The 15,145-nt window shown below is 44.4% G+C and overlaps 1 protein-coding gene across 1 annotated transcript; it reads right to left on the reverse strand.

Moving 5' to 3' along the window:
* Window positions 1-256: 256 nt before the first annotated feature.
* On the reverse strand, window positions 257-9,512 carry LOC127210158 (serpin B9-like). The gene is made up of 6 exons (XM_051169833.1): window positions 9,342-9,512; window positions 7,206-7,343; window positions 6,634-6,751; window positions 4,644-4,786; window positions 2,036-2,191; window positions 257-655 (listed from the first exon to the last, which is right to left on the reverse strand). The coding sequence occupies exons 1-6, from the start codon at window positions 9,507-9,509 to the stop codon at window positions 257-259; spliced, it is 1,122 nt and encodes a 373-aa protein (XP_051025790.1). The 5' UTR covers window positions 9,510-9,512.
* Between the last annotated feature and the right edge of the window lie 5,633 nt (window positions 9,513-15,145).

Consider the following 15,145-nt stretch of genomic DNA (forward strand, 5'->3'; position numbering starts at 1 on the left):
AGTTGACTATTAGTTATTGGCTGTAAGTTGTCGCTACCAGAGGCATAGCATAGGCCAAAGGGCACCATTAGGTTTGACCTGGCAAAGGGCACAATGATTGTTGTGATAGAAAGAGCCAAATGCAGGCATCATAAAATCAGGCTGCCAGGAGAAAGTTTCCTCAGCTTAGAACATGGCATCCCCTTATTTGCACACCCTCGCAGAGTGTTGAAGAGATACTGAAGAGAGAACTGTGCCCTATGGAGTAAATATACCTTTATGGAGATGAGAACCTGCCACAGAACAGGATGCTGTTGGTTTTGTTGTGCCTGATGAAGAAAAGGAAGGGGTGATCAGCACAGAACACTGGGCCCAAACAACAATCAACCACTTCCATGGCTGACCCTGCTGCAGCCTCTGTGCCTTCCTCGTTGACCTCTACCATGCTCTGGTGAAGACACTTGGACACTCTTAGACCTCTCTCTGGAGACATTGCTGATAAGTCAGCACTGCCCTCTTGGAAGACATCCACCACTCCCAACTGTTGAAAAATGGATTCCATGTCATATTTCTCTTGCAGCCTGAATTTTGGAAGGTACACCTCAATCTCAGTTTTCGTCATAAAACCAGGTTTGGTCCAGGCTGTTAACTTCTCAAAACTGAGATTGTTTTCCACCTGAAAAAGCAGAATTAGGGACTTTCAGACTCACAGTTGAGGTCTTACCCAGAGCCACATGGGCAATTCTTCCATCATTTTACAGGGGCCACTGCCTGTTCCTATGGCCAATGTGAGGGTCCCATTGTCCTGCTACCTTGTTTGTGACTTCCTTATGTGCTTGGGCACCAAGACACTGATGATCAGAAGACTTGGTTGTCTTCCCCAAAATCACTTCAGAGAAATCCTTGATTGTGACAGATTTCCTTTTCCATGTGACTGTGGTTTGGGTCCTGTCTGATAGCATTTTCTTAAACTAGACTTAGTTCAAAGACAATAAAGCATGTCTGCTGAAGTAAAAATTAAACATCAAAATAGAAAGGACCCTTGTGTGAGGGAGGGAGATCAACCCAAGGTGTAATTCTATTTTCTTTGTGTGCTGTTATGACTTGCATGGGGAAATATCATCAAGGAAATATCGCTCTGAAACTTGTGACAATGTTTAGGGAGGCACAGAAAACTTTAGGCGTGAGGTGGGTCTAGCTGAATAAAGGAATTAGTTGCTGGTGGTGGACTTCAGGTGTTTGTTATCAATCCTTTGTGTTTTGTCCGTTCTTCTCTTCGATAAACTAAGAAGCCCGTATTCCCATCCACATGCACCATGGCAACGTGTGATGGCCTAGGAAACTTGCCGTGAATTCTCCAAATCTGTTTGCAGAGATAAAGCCTCCTCCAGTAGGTTATTCATGTCATGTGTTTTTATCAAGTTTAAAACACTAGCTAACACTCTAGAGAAGCAATGCCACACTTAGGGAGCTGGATGCAGAGAGCCAGGGGAGCTGTTCTGCTTACAAAGACTCCTGAGGTCCTTCATACTCCACCTCCCACCATGGAGAGGATGGCTCCTCCACTGTGGGAAATCCTGCTACAAGGAAGTCCAAGGTATTTCATTATGACGTTCCTGACTCTGCCCTCCCTGCTGCACCCTCCTCTTTCCTCTTTGTTAAACAAATGCAATAACTTTCTGTTTATTTTATGTTCTCAGATATTATATAAAATAATGATGAAAATCATGAAACATTATATTACGGCGAGTGAGTATTTTGCAAGCACTGAACTATGAACTACTTGAGTTCTCTTCATTTCATCCTCTGTAATAAACATCTCTGAAATATGTCATTTCGCAGGCACAGAGAACCCACAAAAGGAGCCCTGGACACAGTTTGAGCCCAAAGCTCAGAGCCATAAATAACTCGAACTTCAGTCTGTCAGTACTAATTCCCAAAAGCCATTGCCAAGGTGACAACATTGAGTTCTGTTCTAATGACAAGTGGCCCCAGGGACACTGGATTTTCTCAAAGACATTTAAAGTAGTCAGTGATACAGAATCTTATTCCCCACCTTGCTGAGGTCCACACCTTCCTTTGGGAGCAGGATCAACAAGCTCAGCTCCATGCCCTCATAGGGTATCTCCAATAGTTTTGCCTGTATTTCCTTCACTTTGGCGAGGTTAAAGGATTCTTCCTGGTACATCATCTGCACTGGCCTTTCCTCCTTCTGTACAGACAATACATGCCATAACACATTTTATGGAGAGCATTCAAGTTTTCCAAATGAGCAGCAGTTGATTTCAGAAGTCACTCAATATAAACAATATTCATGTTCAGATGAGCACTTAGAAAATATCTGCTAGCCTCTAGCCGATTTCATTAAAAAGGACTGTCAGCCGATATGGGCCTGTGACTGTTAGGGTTTTCCTGTGTGAGGAAACATCATGTGAAAAAACAATTTGTGCTGGAAAGAGTTTATTTCTAATTCCAAGTCTCAGGTCACAATCAGACACTGGGGTCAGTCAGAGCAGGAACTCAGGCTGAAGCCGTGGAGAAAGAATAGTTGTTGACATGTCCTCATAGCTTTCGCATCCTGGTGTCTTCCATAACTCAGTAGCACATACCAGGACTTGGACACTATCCATAGTGTGCTGGGCCCTACTCAAGCAATCATTAACCAAGAAAATGCCCAAAAGTTTTATCTTTAGACCAAATTTTGGGGGGGGGTGTAATTTCTCAACTTAGAGTTCTTCATTTTGTACCTTTTCTCAGATTGGCACACAGCATCACACATAGACATACGTGGACAGATATAGATGGAGGGACAGACAGAAAGACAGACAGACAGACACACACACACACAAACACACACATCAAGAACAAAACAGGAATAAAACCCCAAAATAATCAGTACATGAGCTAACTACAGAAAGATGATGCATTATCCAGAGAAGGAAGTGCAACATTCAACCATTACTATTTAAGAATCCTAGGTTTGGGTTTAAATGACCCACAAAGGCTCATGCTCCAAAGCCTTTGTCCCCAGAGAGTGACTATGGAGAGAGAACCAGACGGTCAGGAGGTGGAGACTAATGGGAGGGAAGTTACATACTGGAAAGGATGCTCCCCTGAAGGACATATTGACCTGCAGCCCCTTCCTGTTTCTCTCTTTTGCTTCCTGACCGCTGTGAGGTGGGCAAGCCTCCACCATGCATTTCTGCCATGCTGTCCTGCACCACCACAACCTGGACTGGACCAAGTGACCCAGAAGGAAACTTCAGGATCCAACAGCCTAGATAACCACTTCCTGCTTTAAGGTGACTATGTCAGATAGTTTGTTACTCTAATGGGAAGAAGACTAATACATCACAACTAGACTTTAATCATTTAATATGGTCATGAATTTTATCTAAAGAAACAGCACAATCAATTATAAATAAGAGAAAACATTTTCATAAAGCAGACTGGAATATTATCATGGTGGTGTGAATGGGACCACAGGCAGATACTTCCTCTCAGATAACAGCATGGCCACAGAAGCACACATGCTCAAAGGTTCATGATGGGTCCCAGCCTTCTAACCCACCACAGAGCAGAAAGCTCAAGAGCACATACAGGCACAGGACTGGGGTGGAGCTATACAGCCTCATAGCCCATCAGAGGGAAGGGAAATCCCAAGTTACATTACTACTTATGGGGGCCATATGGACAGATCTCCATATATGTTTGTGATGCACTAACAGTGTGAAAACCCATCATAAAGCAGATAATGTTTTCAACACTTTACAAGTTGGGGGCCTTTTGCGTAGACCCTTATGGATTTGTTTGTCTTTTTTTTTCGAGTTTGTGCAGTTCTAATAATCTACCAGTATTATTTTAATAAGTAATTGGGGCATCTGGGAAGATTTTAATTACAGTTGAACAAAAAACACAAAAATCTTCTACAGGCCATGTATATTTATAGACTAAATTTCCCAATTTAAAAAAAAAACACTTTTCCAAACTCTTTAAGAATACTGCTAATAAAAAAGGCAATGGGAAATTTACCATTGATAAACTCCAAAATGCATTAAATTATATCTTAAATGGATTGGACAAATTACACTCATATCGACTTTAGTTCAAGTGATACTCTAAGTAAGAGTTACGTCTTATTCGCTCCTTGTCATTATTCAAAAGCTATGAATACTACTAGTTAGTAACAATTAATTGAACAATAGTTTAAGTGGTCTTATTTGAAATTTAAAAAAAGATATATAAGTTTGTACATGCTTTTTACTCTTTTCAGGCTCCATAAATGGATTATAATACATTACCGGCTCAGTTTTTACTTTTCCTTTAAGTTAGAGGAACATTTAGTTTCTACTATGAGGGAGAAACAAAGGTTTTATGAGAAATTTCCAGAAGTGGTAAGAGTCTCCAACAGAATTCAAAATCACACAGGCAGTAAACACTATTTATTTCTATATTGACTACATGAAATTTAAACTTTCATTCAGATATATAAGTCTCAAAATGTTTTCGGTGCTTTCCTGATTTTCTTTTTCCTGGACTCTGATGACTCCCAGCCACCACACTGGATATACAGTCTCTACCACTTATCCATGAGCTGTATATTCATGATTATCACTTTGTAGGCAGTTTCTTCACTGCATGGACTTTTGGATACTGGTCCTTACCTCATTTATTTTAAATAGCATTTCCCTGGTGCTTCCTCTGTCAAACGCTTGATTCCACTTTCCTTTGAAGTATAAGGCGTTGACCAGAATGAGCCTGGTCTCTCGATCAACTGAGTCACCTGACAACAGCTCGGGAATTTTTCCTTTTGAGAAAGCAAAGATTTCATTCAGGTTCCTTAATACACATGTGAGACATAAAGCAATAGGACATCTGGGTAGATCCAAACATGATGTTATGAAATTTGCTGAATGTGGGTAAACACTTTAAAAAGTAAATCAAAGCAAAACTCCATTGTCCATGTTTGACTAGAGGGCATGAACCCTGAAGAACATCGCCAAGCTGAGGATGGTGAGAGACTTTTATGTCTCTCAAGGAAGCAGGTTGAGAAAAAGAAGAAAACCAGTTCCTGGGTGGGAAGACCAGGAAATGTGGAAGAGAAGAGAGGGGAGTAGGATTATCCTCCGGGGTGGGAACTCCTGGTTGTCATCTGTATTGGTTGTGGAATGAGCTAAGAGACATGTCTGGCCGATCTGTGAGGTCATTACCCAGAAGAAGTAAGTAATGGAGAGGAATCGCCTCAGAGCGGGCAACACCTTGTGCTGATTGATCTAAAGGTAAGAGAGAGAAGCAATACTGCTTTTGTCTGCCTGCCTCAGACGTTGTTGCTGAGTACACTGTACGAGCACTGCCAATCTTACCTGACAATTGATCTACCCATCATGAGGACGAAGACTATTGGCTCTGCAGAATCCTCTAGGCCTTGCATGCCAGACTAAGATTGCTGAGGTGTCCACTGCATAGACTGAGCAACTCCCACATTCTTGGTCCCTCCACACAAGGATGGAGAAAAGCTGAGTGCTCAGCTTGTACTGTGTGTATCCATCTATTTAAACTCATCTATAATATGTATTTATTCTGTTTTTCTAGAGGACCCGACTAGTAAACTAATGTTAAATTTAGCGTCTCCCCTAGCACTCCATGGTCATGGCCAGTTCTATCCTCCTACAACATGGCAGAGACTCAAAGTCAGAAAGCGTTTCATGGAGGAGGTCTTCCTAGTCCACACTCTGGAGTGCTGTCCATCCCTGGAAGATGTAATGCAGGTAAGAAGATAGATTCCCTTCTTCCCTGTTAACAGCCGTCCTTTCCCTGATCAAGACGTTCCTTGCTAATTCACAATATCAAGTGTTCCAAAGAGGTAAGATTCCAAAAGAAATGAAAAAAATAATTGATGACTGAAAGAAAAGTGTTCTTCCAGTACAGACTTTAAGCAGAAAATGGAATGTACCTAGTGATAGGAAGGCACCTGAATGGTTAAATACCAATCCATTGTCTCAGTGATCTGAAAGACCAAGGCTGCAAGATGTCAGCTCTGACTAAAAACAAATAAGGTTCAACTGCAAATGGGAGGCTTTAGGTCGGTGTAACTGACAGCCTGACACAGTGTCTTCATTGGAGATCAAGTCTAGGTTAATGAAACAGAAGTAACAGAGCTGAAACAGGATGTGGGGAGGTAGAGACAGAAGTCCTCTTCAGAGCTAAGTGGACTGAAGCAATACAGGATGGAGGAAGAAGCAGATACAGGCAGGTAGTCGGGGAGGTCTACCCAGGGGTCTCCATCTCAGAGATGGCAGTGTTACATGGCCTGTGAACACTGCAGAACACCTGTGTCTTCTAAGGAAACTGCTTGACTTGAAATCAGGCCCATGAGTTTCAGGACATTTACATCAGCCTCTCTGTCCTAGAGAAATACAGCAACATCTCTGTCTTTAAAATCTCATTGTCTGAGTAGAACCTCAATGAATTAACTGAGTTCTAAATTCTACCAGGTGGACTTGCTAGTGTGCATCACTTTGACTCTGTGAAATAACAGTGAGATTAGTCCATGGTGAGAAGAAATAAAAATTAATAGAATGAGGAGGGGAGGAAGAAGAGGGGCAGGGATGGCAAGGACAAGACTGTGGGGTGTGAGTAACTTGAGATTCTGACCTTCAGTCTGTTTGGAGACCCATGTGTTTATGTGTTTCCTGGACTCCTCTGCAGCTGTGACAAAGGAGAGCTGCTCCATCTCTGAGTGATAGAACTGAAGACAGGACTCCTTAAAGGCCTTTGGAGAGAAAAATATTTAGGAAGGTAAATTTCAAATAAATGTCAGCAAGTGCGTCAGTATTCTGAACTCTATATCATTATAAAAAAAACTATAGTGAGGATAGATATCACTTTAAACTGCAATTATCTTCATATACTGGGTCTTTCCAGTGGAAAGGACCAACATAAATGAATAAAAATAAAAATAGATTTAAAATCTTTTAGATACCATTATACAACTGCTGTCTTGGAGGAAGGTTACATAGGTGAGTCTCTCATATGTACCCAGGCTGGCTTAGAACTCACGACCCTTCTGGCCCAGTCTTCTACAAGCTTGTGTTAAAGATATATACCCTGTTACTTGATAGTCATAATCCTTACTCTTCTCAAGTTCTCTAGGGTCCTTCTCCTGCCATCTACAGCGTCCAGTATTTGAGTAAAATTGTTTCATTGTACTGGTACAACGTACTTACTGGGAGCAATTCCAAAGTCCTCTCTGCAAAGAGCCTGTTGGCAATTCTAAGGGTGTACTTTCTGCCTGGCTTGTTCAGGTGACTGAGAAGTGACTCGAAGCCCTGGTGAATGTCTTTCACTGGGTTTAAACAAAGTGCCTGTTGGGGGGGGGGGAAGGAACATTATCAGCTCAGCGAAGAATCATTTTGTTGCAAAAGGAAGTTTATAGGTAAAGCCAGTAAAGACCCTGAGAATCTGAGTTGGATTCCCACTAAGCACATAAAAAGATGGGCCCACTCTGTGCCTGTAATCCCATTTTAGGAGGGACTGACAAGAGGAAGACACCCAGCATTGACTCCTTCCTTATTCATAAAGAGACACCCAAGGGTGCTTGCATGCATCTAAGTGAGCAGGCACACACATACATAATTAACATTGGTTAGGCCATAAAGACTAATTATGAAGAAGCCTCTTCTGAGCATTAATCTTCTTGTCTTCATGGTCTGAGTTTGAAACGATTAGAATGAGCAGTTATACCTGAGAGGATCTTCATGAGAAAAAATTTCTGGCAAAACAAAGAGTAACAGTGACACCTTACCACCATGGAACTATATGCCGAGTGTTTTTTTCTCAGGCAAATGCCTTTTTTCTACCCTGTAATCCACACTTCAACTCCCTGTCCAGATGTCAGAGACCCATCCCATGGAATATTCTCAGGAGGGTTGTTAAGATAACCCACCTAATGCCCAGTCAGGATTGGACTAGCTAACCATGTTGTATCCCTTTCAACACCTTAGCTGATGCAAGGAAGGTTGGACAAAATGCAGAATAGGAATTATGTTTCCCTGTCCTCTCATGATCACAAAGTCTGTTGCTCTTAAAATAACATAGAGCAGGCAGGGCTTGAAGGCAACAGCTTTAATCTCAGCATTTGGCAAGCAGAGGCAGGTAGACATCTGTGAGTTCAAGGCCAGCCTGATCTACAAATTGAGTCCAGGAGAGGAAAGGCTGTAGGGAGGAATCCTGTCTCGAATAACAAAAAATAGACAAATAAAAACAAGATAGGTCACAGCAACTTGTGTTTCAAATAATTACAACATCTTCTTTGTTCTTACATTGGTGAACTTGGGACTGAACCTAAGGTATAGCCATATTAACCTCCCTCCTTCGTTTATAAATCTTTTTTTTCTTTTTTCTTTTTATTAATTTATTCTTGTTACATCTCAATGTTTATCCCATCCCTTGTATCATCCCATTCCTCCCCTCCCCCTTTTCCCATTATTCCCCTCCCCTATGACTGTTCCTGAGGGGGATTACGTCCCCCTGTATATTCTCATAGGGTATCAAGTCTCTTCTTGGCTACTTGCTGTCCTTCCTCTGAGTGCCACCAGGTCTCCCCCTCCAGGGGACATGGTCAAATGTGAGGCACCAGAGTACGTGAGAAAGTCGTATCACACTCTCCACTCAACTGTGGAGAACATTCTGACCCAGAAGCAGAAAGAATCAAATGGTATATACTCACTTATATCTGCATACTAGCCCAAGGGGCATGTCCCACGAAAGCCTTCACTTACCAGGAAACTGGGACAGAGGGGAAGGCATCCTATTGGGACTCTAAATGAGAGACGCATGGGAGAATAGCAAAATAAAAGGATACAGATGGTCCTAGAAATCTACAAGTAGAACAATATGATAGGCAGATTTGGGCCCAGGGGTCCCACTCAAACTAAGGCACCAGCCAAGGACAATACAGGAGGTAAACTTTAAACCCCTTCCCAGATCTAGCCAATGGTCAGAATATTCTCCACAGTTATAAATCTTTTTTTATGTAAAGTAATTTGCACAGACTAATCTTGGAGTTGGGATCCTCCTAGATCAGTCTCCTTGGAAGCTAAAATTAAAGGCCTGTTCCACCCAGCCTAGCATGTGATTACTATGAACCAATGTTATATGAAATATGGACAAAATTTTGAGTGTGCCCCCCAAGTCATAACTTAGGAAATCTCATTTCCACGAATCAAGTGTTAATGGAGGAGACTCTGTCTTCCGTCCTCTTTAGCTTCTGATCCCTGAACCAGTGTGTGCATACTACTACTGTGCCTTCTCAGAAGCTCTTATTCATGCAAAAACAGGTGTAGGGGTGACACACAACTTACCTGAGATATCTGGGCAGCAGTCTCTCCCTTCGCCCCCAAGAGGACCATAGCTAGAGCAGAGGAGATGCTCACAGGAGAAAAACATACATTTTTGGAAGGGTCATGTTGACAGAGCATCTTCAACAGTTGGATGGCAAAGGTGCCATTGGCTTCACTCACAGTGCTCATGATGCAGACTCTGGAGGCAAAGAAGAAATGGTACTCAACACAGAGCTGATGGTTCAATGATCAGATACAGGGAAATCTGGGACTGTAGTTCTGGTTCTCATTTCAAAGCTCATAAATATTTTCAATTAGATTTCAAAAATCCATTCTAGGTCACAGTGCTTCCACTTTTAAGGCTATCATCTAAGTGTGGTCATGGCAGCAGGCCATACTAGCTTCACTCTCATTAGCACAGATAGAAGGAAAGATCATCGGGATCCCCTACACAGGACACCGCTGAGCGGTGTGCTCTAGTCTCGTTCCATACACAGCAGCTCCTCTCTTCTGAGGATAGTTGACTGTCGGATAAAGAGAAGGATGGATGGAAGAGGAGTCAAGGAAGCAAACAGCCATGGCCTCCAGGTCCTGTGGGCTGGCTGCATCAACTCTGCATTCCTGACTCTGCCTGGGAAGAATGCTCCTGAGCTATGGATGAGGCATTAGACAACGTCCTCCGCCTTTGCCAGCTACTAAGCCTCTGAGATGCTGGATGAGTCCCAGACACAGGCTGGGTTATCCACTGTGCTGTGCATTAGTCCGAATTCCCCTGCAGTGTTTGCTCGGGGGCCTTGCATCATCCAAAGGAAGCCAGGCTGCTTTTCCCTTGAACAAGTCTCACCTCCCAGAGGAATGGACAGCTTGTCCCAGTCCAAGTGACTGCTCCTGTCACCTTAACCCAGTTCTGAGTCACTGTGCATCCCATGACTGTGCTCTCACTGTCAGATGACATTTGGCATACAACGTGTGTTCCAGAGTTCTTCCTACGGTGCTAAGCTGCAGATGAATTAGCCCAGAAAACTTCAGATGACACCATCACATTCTTCTTCCCATTTCCTGACAGAGGGACACAGCCTCCTGAAGTGTACCTAGATCCTTTGACTCCTCCATTTAAATCCCTCTCCTAGGTTCTTGAGGAAAGTTTGGGTTGACTTATGTAAATGACTTACATTTTGGTTGGTCCTCTCAGCTGACCAGCTTACTGCCCCTACATTCCTGCCCATTCTTTTGTCATTTTCAAGTTCCATGTGAATCCTTGAAAACCTGTTCTTTCATCTTAGAATGCCATTACCTCTTCCCTGTCTCTGAGTTCCAATTCCTCAGCCTTCCCACCTTCACTGGGACAGGAGAGCCTGAGGGCCTCTGCTGTCCTCCCCTAGTGCAGCTACCCCACCCCAGGTCTGCTCTCCACTCCTAAGTTCAACCTTTTCTTAACAATTGTCTCCCCCATTCTTCCTGCTCTGGAGCTCTGTGAAGGCAAGGGAGATGCCTGACACTCTAATTCTAAGCACTTGGGAGCATGCTGAAGTAAAGAGGGCTTTTAGTCAGTAAGGAGTGAGTGACTTTGTACATGGAAATGAACAATGCTCAAGTTTGGACTAGTCACGCAAGATCATTCATGGGCCCAGAAGTAAAAGAGATAAAAATTTTCCAAGATCTGAAAAGACAAGGTGAGGCAGTCAAATTACCTAAGTGTTAGAGCATTAGGTGATGTGTGAAAGATACCAGTAGATAAACGATGCTGGTGCGGAAATCACCCATAATGCTGCCGCACCAAGTCCTGCCGGAGAAGGAGCCAACACAGCTCTAGGCATCAGCCCTAGGAACAGCCTGTGTGACACTGGCCTGCTGAGGTTTCTGGATTAGTTTCCTTTTAAAATGCACAACAGACACCACATCCCAACTGACCCTTTTCCTAACTGCAGTCCTGAATGTCCCTTCTGGACTCAGTGTGTACCTTGTATATATGGCTTCAGTGGATCTCCCAACCCCAACCTGAACTAGCCACACTTACCTCTAAATTCAAGGGTCCACTATGTAGCATTTACTGCCTGGCTGCCTCCAGGAGCTCAGTAGTGCTGCCTTCCAGACTCTGCTGGCCTTATATTCACTCCCTACAGGGTGGGGACCTCTTGTTTCATGCCTCTGGTCATGGGAGGGGAGATAAGCCTCCTCAAGCCCTGGCTTTTGTAGGAAAGGTATGGGTTTTGGTTGGGGACAAATTGAGCCCTTAGAAATTGTGAAGATATAAAGAGCTTTTGCTGAATGCCAAGGGAGAATGTTTGCAGGATTTTAATAATGTTCTGAGGGATGAGACAGGGTTGGAGGTGACAATTATTGAAATCTATTTTCCCATACCCATTCTCTTTTCCTGACAAGCACTAATCCAAGCCATTTCTTGTCTCACACCCTTCCCACACGCCAGCTAATAGAATTGTTTGAAAATGAACATTATGGTCATGTGTGCATTCTCCTTTTGATTTTCTGATGTTCACAAGCCTCAGTTACTGGTGCACAGGCAACAGACTTGCTACACAAATCCATCTGCAGTAGTAGAATTCTTTTCAGGGATTTAAAACTCAAGTTAAACCATAATTCTTGATTTTGCAACTGAAAGGAATTTTGGGAGGGATCAGTTGGACCAGAGTTGGATTTATTGAAAAGCCAACACATGTACATTGAAAAACCAGTCATATACAATGGGAGGTCATGTAGGAAAAGACGATGAGACACACCTCGGCATGCAAGGAAGAGCCTGGCTCAGTGTCTTGGAAGTAGCTACCCATTTGACTCTGGTGGCTCTCAATTTTTACATGTTACAGAGTTTCTAAGAAACACTCATTCCCCTGCATAATTAATGGTCTTGCACATTATAGCTGTTTAGTTGTGTTAGGGCAAGTGTTTAACACTATAGTGAATGAAGCAATCTGAGACCAAGACACACAAGCAGAACTTCATCATAGAAATAAGAACATTAGAAAGACCTCACACACAGGAAAATCTCACACTGTCTACAGGACTACTCGCACAGTTCTTCTGGGGAATGTCAAGGTTTCATTTTGCTGTTCCTGAGAGCTCACTCAATGTCAAACTCTCTGTGGATTTCACTCTACTTGCTCTCCATTGTGGCTAACGGATGGCCTCTTTTCACCAACCTCTTCCTGCATGGAGCTTTGCTGTGGTGCACTTTGTCTTCTCCAGGTGCTCTCCTTTTTCCTCTTGGCTCTGATGTTTCCATAAAAGGATGTTCACACCAATGTCTTCTAACCCCTGACCCAGCAGGAAGTCACAGCAGATGCAGAAATATTGTTCAGGTTGTGTCTTTCTTTCTCATCTTGCTTGAGGAAAGGTTTGGCTTGCTTATGTGCAGCATCTGCTTCCCCAGTCACTGTCTGCTCTCCACCAGCAGAAGGGGACGTCAACCTCCTGTCCCTTTAGGTTTCTCTATTTCCTCTGCTCTGACCAACAACCAGTCCGACCATCTCCTGTCTTAACTTATGATATTTGGGCCACTTTTCACTTTGGTCCCACATGACTGAAACAGTTGGCCCATAGTTTTCTTCCTCTTTGTCCTTGTGTCCTCTGACACAGAGACTCCTTTCTGCTCTGCTTTTCCTTCTTCCTCACCCTGCTCACCTCAGTCTCTTCCCTGTTATCCTCTTCTTACAAAAGGCCATGTGATTTTCTTTTCTTGGCTAAAATGCTCTGGCCTTATCTGCCCTGCACCCCTGTAGTCCCCAGTTAGTTTTCTATCTGTAGTGTGTTAGGACATAGAATGGATCTCCACTTTAGGAACTACCTGTCATGAGAGCACAGATTCCACAGCCATACTCCTATCTATTGACTTCATTTTCCTAAAGAAAGTTACTGTCATCATCTTCATTGTACTTTCTGCTTGATGGCACCTTGTCCTCAACCTTCTCCCTTCTGGAGAGCTGTTTGGAGTCAAATTCTACCATACATTGGCTGCTTAGGCGGAAACCCTCAGGACTACAGCAGCTGCCTCTTGTGCCAAAACTCTCATTTTTATTTTTCATAAATAAGTTTGGCTGTTCCCGACCGGCGGGTTCAGTTATTCGTGGAGTGGCGAGGAAGGTTGCAACCTGTGAATAAAGAATAGGCGAAAGAAAGGCACGAGCCCAGGAAAAACTTTTCTTATCGAGGGCTGTATATTGTAAGGGGGTATCCAAATTTATAATAAGCTTCTGAACGGGCGGGGGTGAGAAGGAATGCAGTGGAAAGTTACAAAATCTTCTGGGTCAGGCCCAAGGACAGCAGGTGTGGAGTGGGGCGATATACAGAAGTCTCGATACACCGAATGTTCTCTTTCTCAAGGCCAAGCTGGATCTTTGTGGTAGCCAGGCAGAATAATTATCTCAAGTATGCAGACAGCTGTGGCTTTCAGCCAGCAGGTCCTCTCAGCCACTGGGCAGGTCAGGCAAGGTCCTATGGCTCCTGACATCTCCCCCTACTCTAACTAATACAGTGACAGGTGGGCAATTGCCAATTAACATAGTCTAGTCTCTTGCCAATCAAGGTCTCAACCTGGAGAGCGCTCGCTGTCGGGATGGCGGAAGGCGGAAACCAGTGCCAAGTCAGGGCATGGTACTTCGCAGCTCTCTATATTTTGCCCATGTTTGACGAAACGGGTGAGAGTAGAGGTCTGATCTTCAGAGGGCACTGATATACGCAGGGCTGTCAACTCTGTGATCGGCCCGTATATGGCCACTGATATGCTCAGAGCTTAACTGAGTGCTCAGCCCCAGCCTGGCTCTGGATCCGACCGACACCTTTTGTCTGGAGGTGGGACATTGGGTGTCAACCCACATGCAATCAGACATGCTCCCCAGGAGGCCATTAACAGCAGGCAATGTACCTCCTGTGCAGTGCTTTGCCTCGCACCCCGAACGTGATGAGAATTAGGGCTTAAAGGCTGTCAGCCAAGCCTAAGGAGGCTACCTGGCCTTAATGGCAAGAAGGCATGAATAATAGGGGCATGGTCTCCGTCTGTGTGGACACCAGCCTGTATTAGAAAACCCGACTGTACAGTAGAATGAGGGGAGATTTTAGGGAGGAGCCACTAAGAGGTGTCTTTGCGGAGCCCTGCCAGCCAGCGGCCTCCTAGCCACTGCTTTTTGTCCAGGGCCCTGAAATTGAGGGGGCGGCCAAACGAGATTGGCCAGGGTTGGAGGATGTCCTGGGTGTAAAGTCAGCTGGGGGGGGGTCTTCGGTGTCCAAGCAATGATAATGGACCTGAACAGGGTTGATAGCCGCATCCACCTGTGCTTTAACAAAACTGGAAAGGTGGTTAAGGGCCCAAGGACCAAAGGAGAGGAGAAGAATAATGCCCACAAAGGGTCCCAGAAGGCCGGGCAAGAGGGTGGTGAGCCAGGGGGAGGAGGAGAACCAGTTCTGATACCAGGACTCCTGTTTCTCTCTGGCTCGCTGGCGTTCCTCCAGGGCCTTGGAAACTTTGTCAAGGCTCTTTTGTGCTAAGCCTGTTTTACTGACATAGAAGCAACATTCCTCTTTAAGAGCAGCACAGAGCCCCCCCTCCTTGAGGAAAAGGAGGTTGAGGCCTCTGCGGTTTTGAAGAACTACCTCTGCAAGGGAATTGAGGGAGTCGGAGGGAGGTAGCTCGCAGAAGGCCACAGGCAGCGAGAGGGTCCCATCTTCCCGAATTAGTACTGTTGAGGTGGTGGCACAGAGGTCCAGTCCTGGGCTGCGGGAAAGGGGGACCGAACAGAAAGCGAATTGGCAGGGGGGAGGGGGAGTAAGGGTGGTGGAAGGCTGGCTGGTGGCACCGGAGTCTGTTGGATCTG

Source organism: Acomys russatus, chromosome 3 (genome assembly GCF_903995435.1).
Source record: "Acomys russatus chromosome 3, mAcoRus1.1, whole genome shotgun sequence".
Classification (NCBI taxonomy): Eukaryota; Metazoa; Chordata; class Mammalia; order Rodentia; family Muridae; genus Acomys; species Acomys russatus.

What these genes read in the sequence shown, in the direction of transcription:
- LOC127210158 (XM_051169833.1), bottom strand. Translation starts at nt 9,509, where the DNA reads ATGAGCACTGTGAGTGAAGCCAATGGCACCTTTGCCATCCAACTGTTG. An exon ending in CTGCTGCCCAGATATCTCAG is followed by an intron (nt 7,344 to 9,341) that starts GTAAGTTGTGTG and finishes CCCCCCCAACAG; the next exon opens with GCACTTTGTTTAAACCCAGT. An exon ending in AAGGTGTGGACCTCAGCAAG is followed by an intron (nt 656 to 2,035) that starts GTGGGGAATAAG and finishes CTGCTTTTTCAG; the next exon opens with GTGGAAAACAATCTCAGTTT.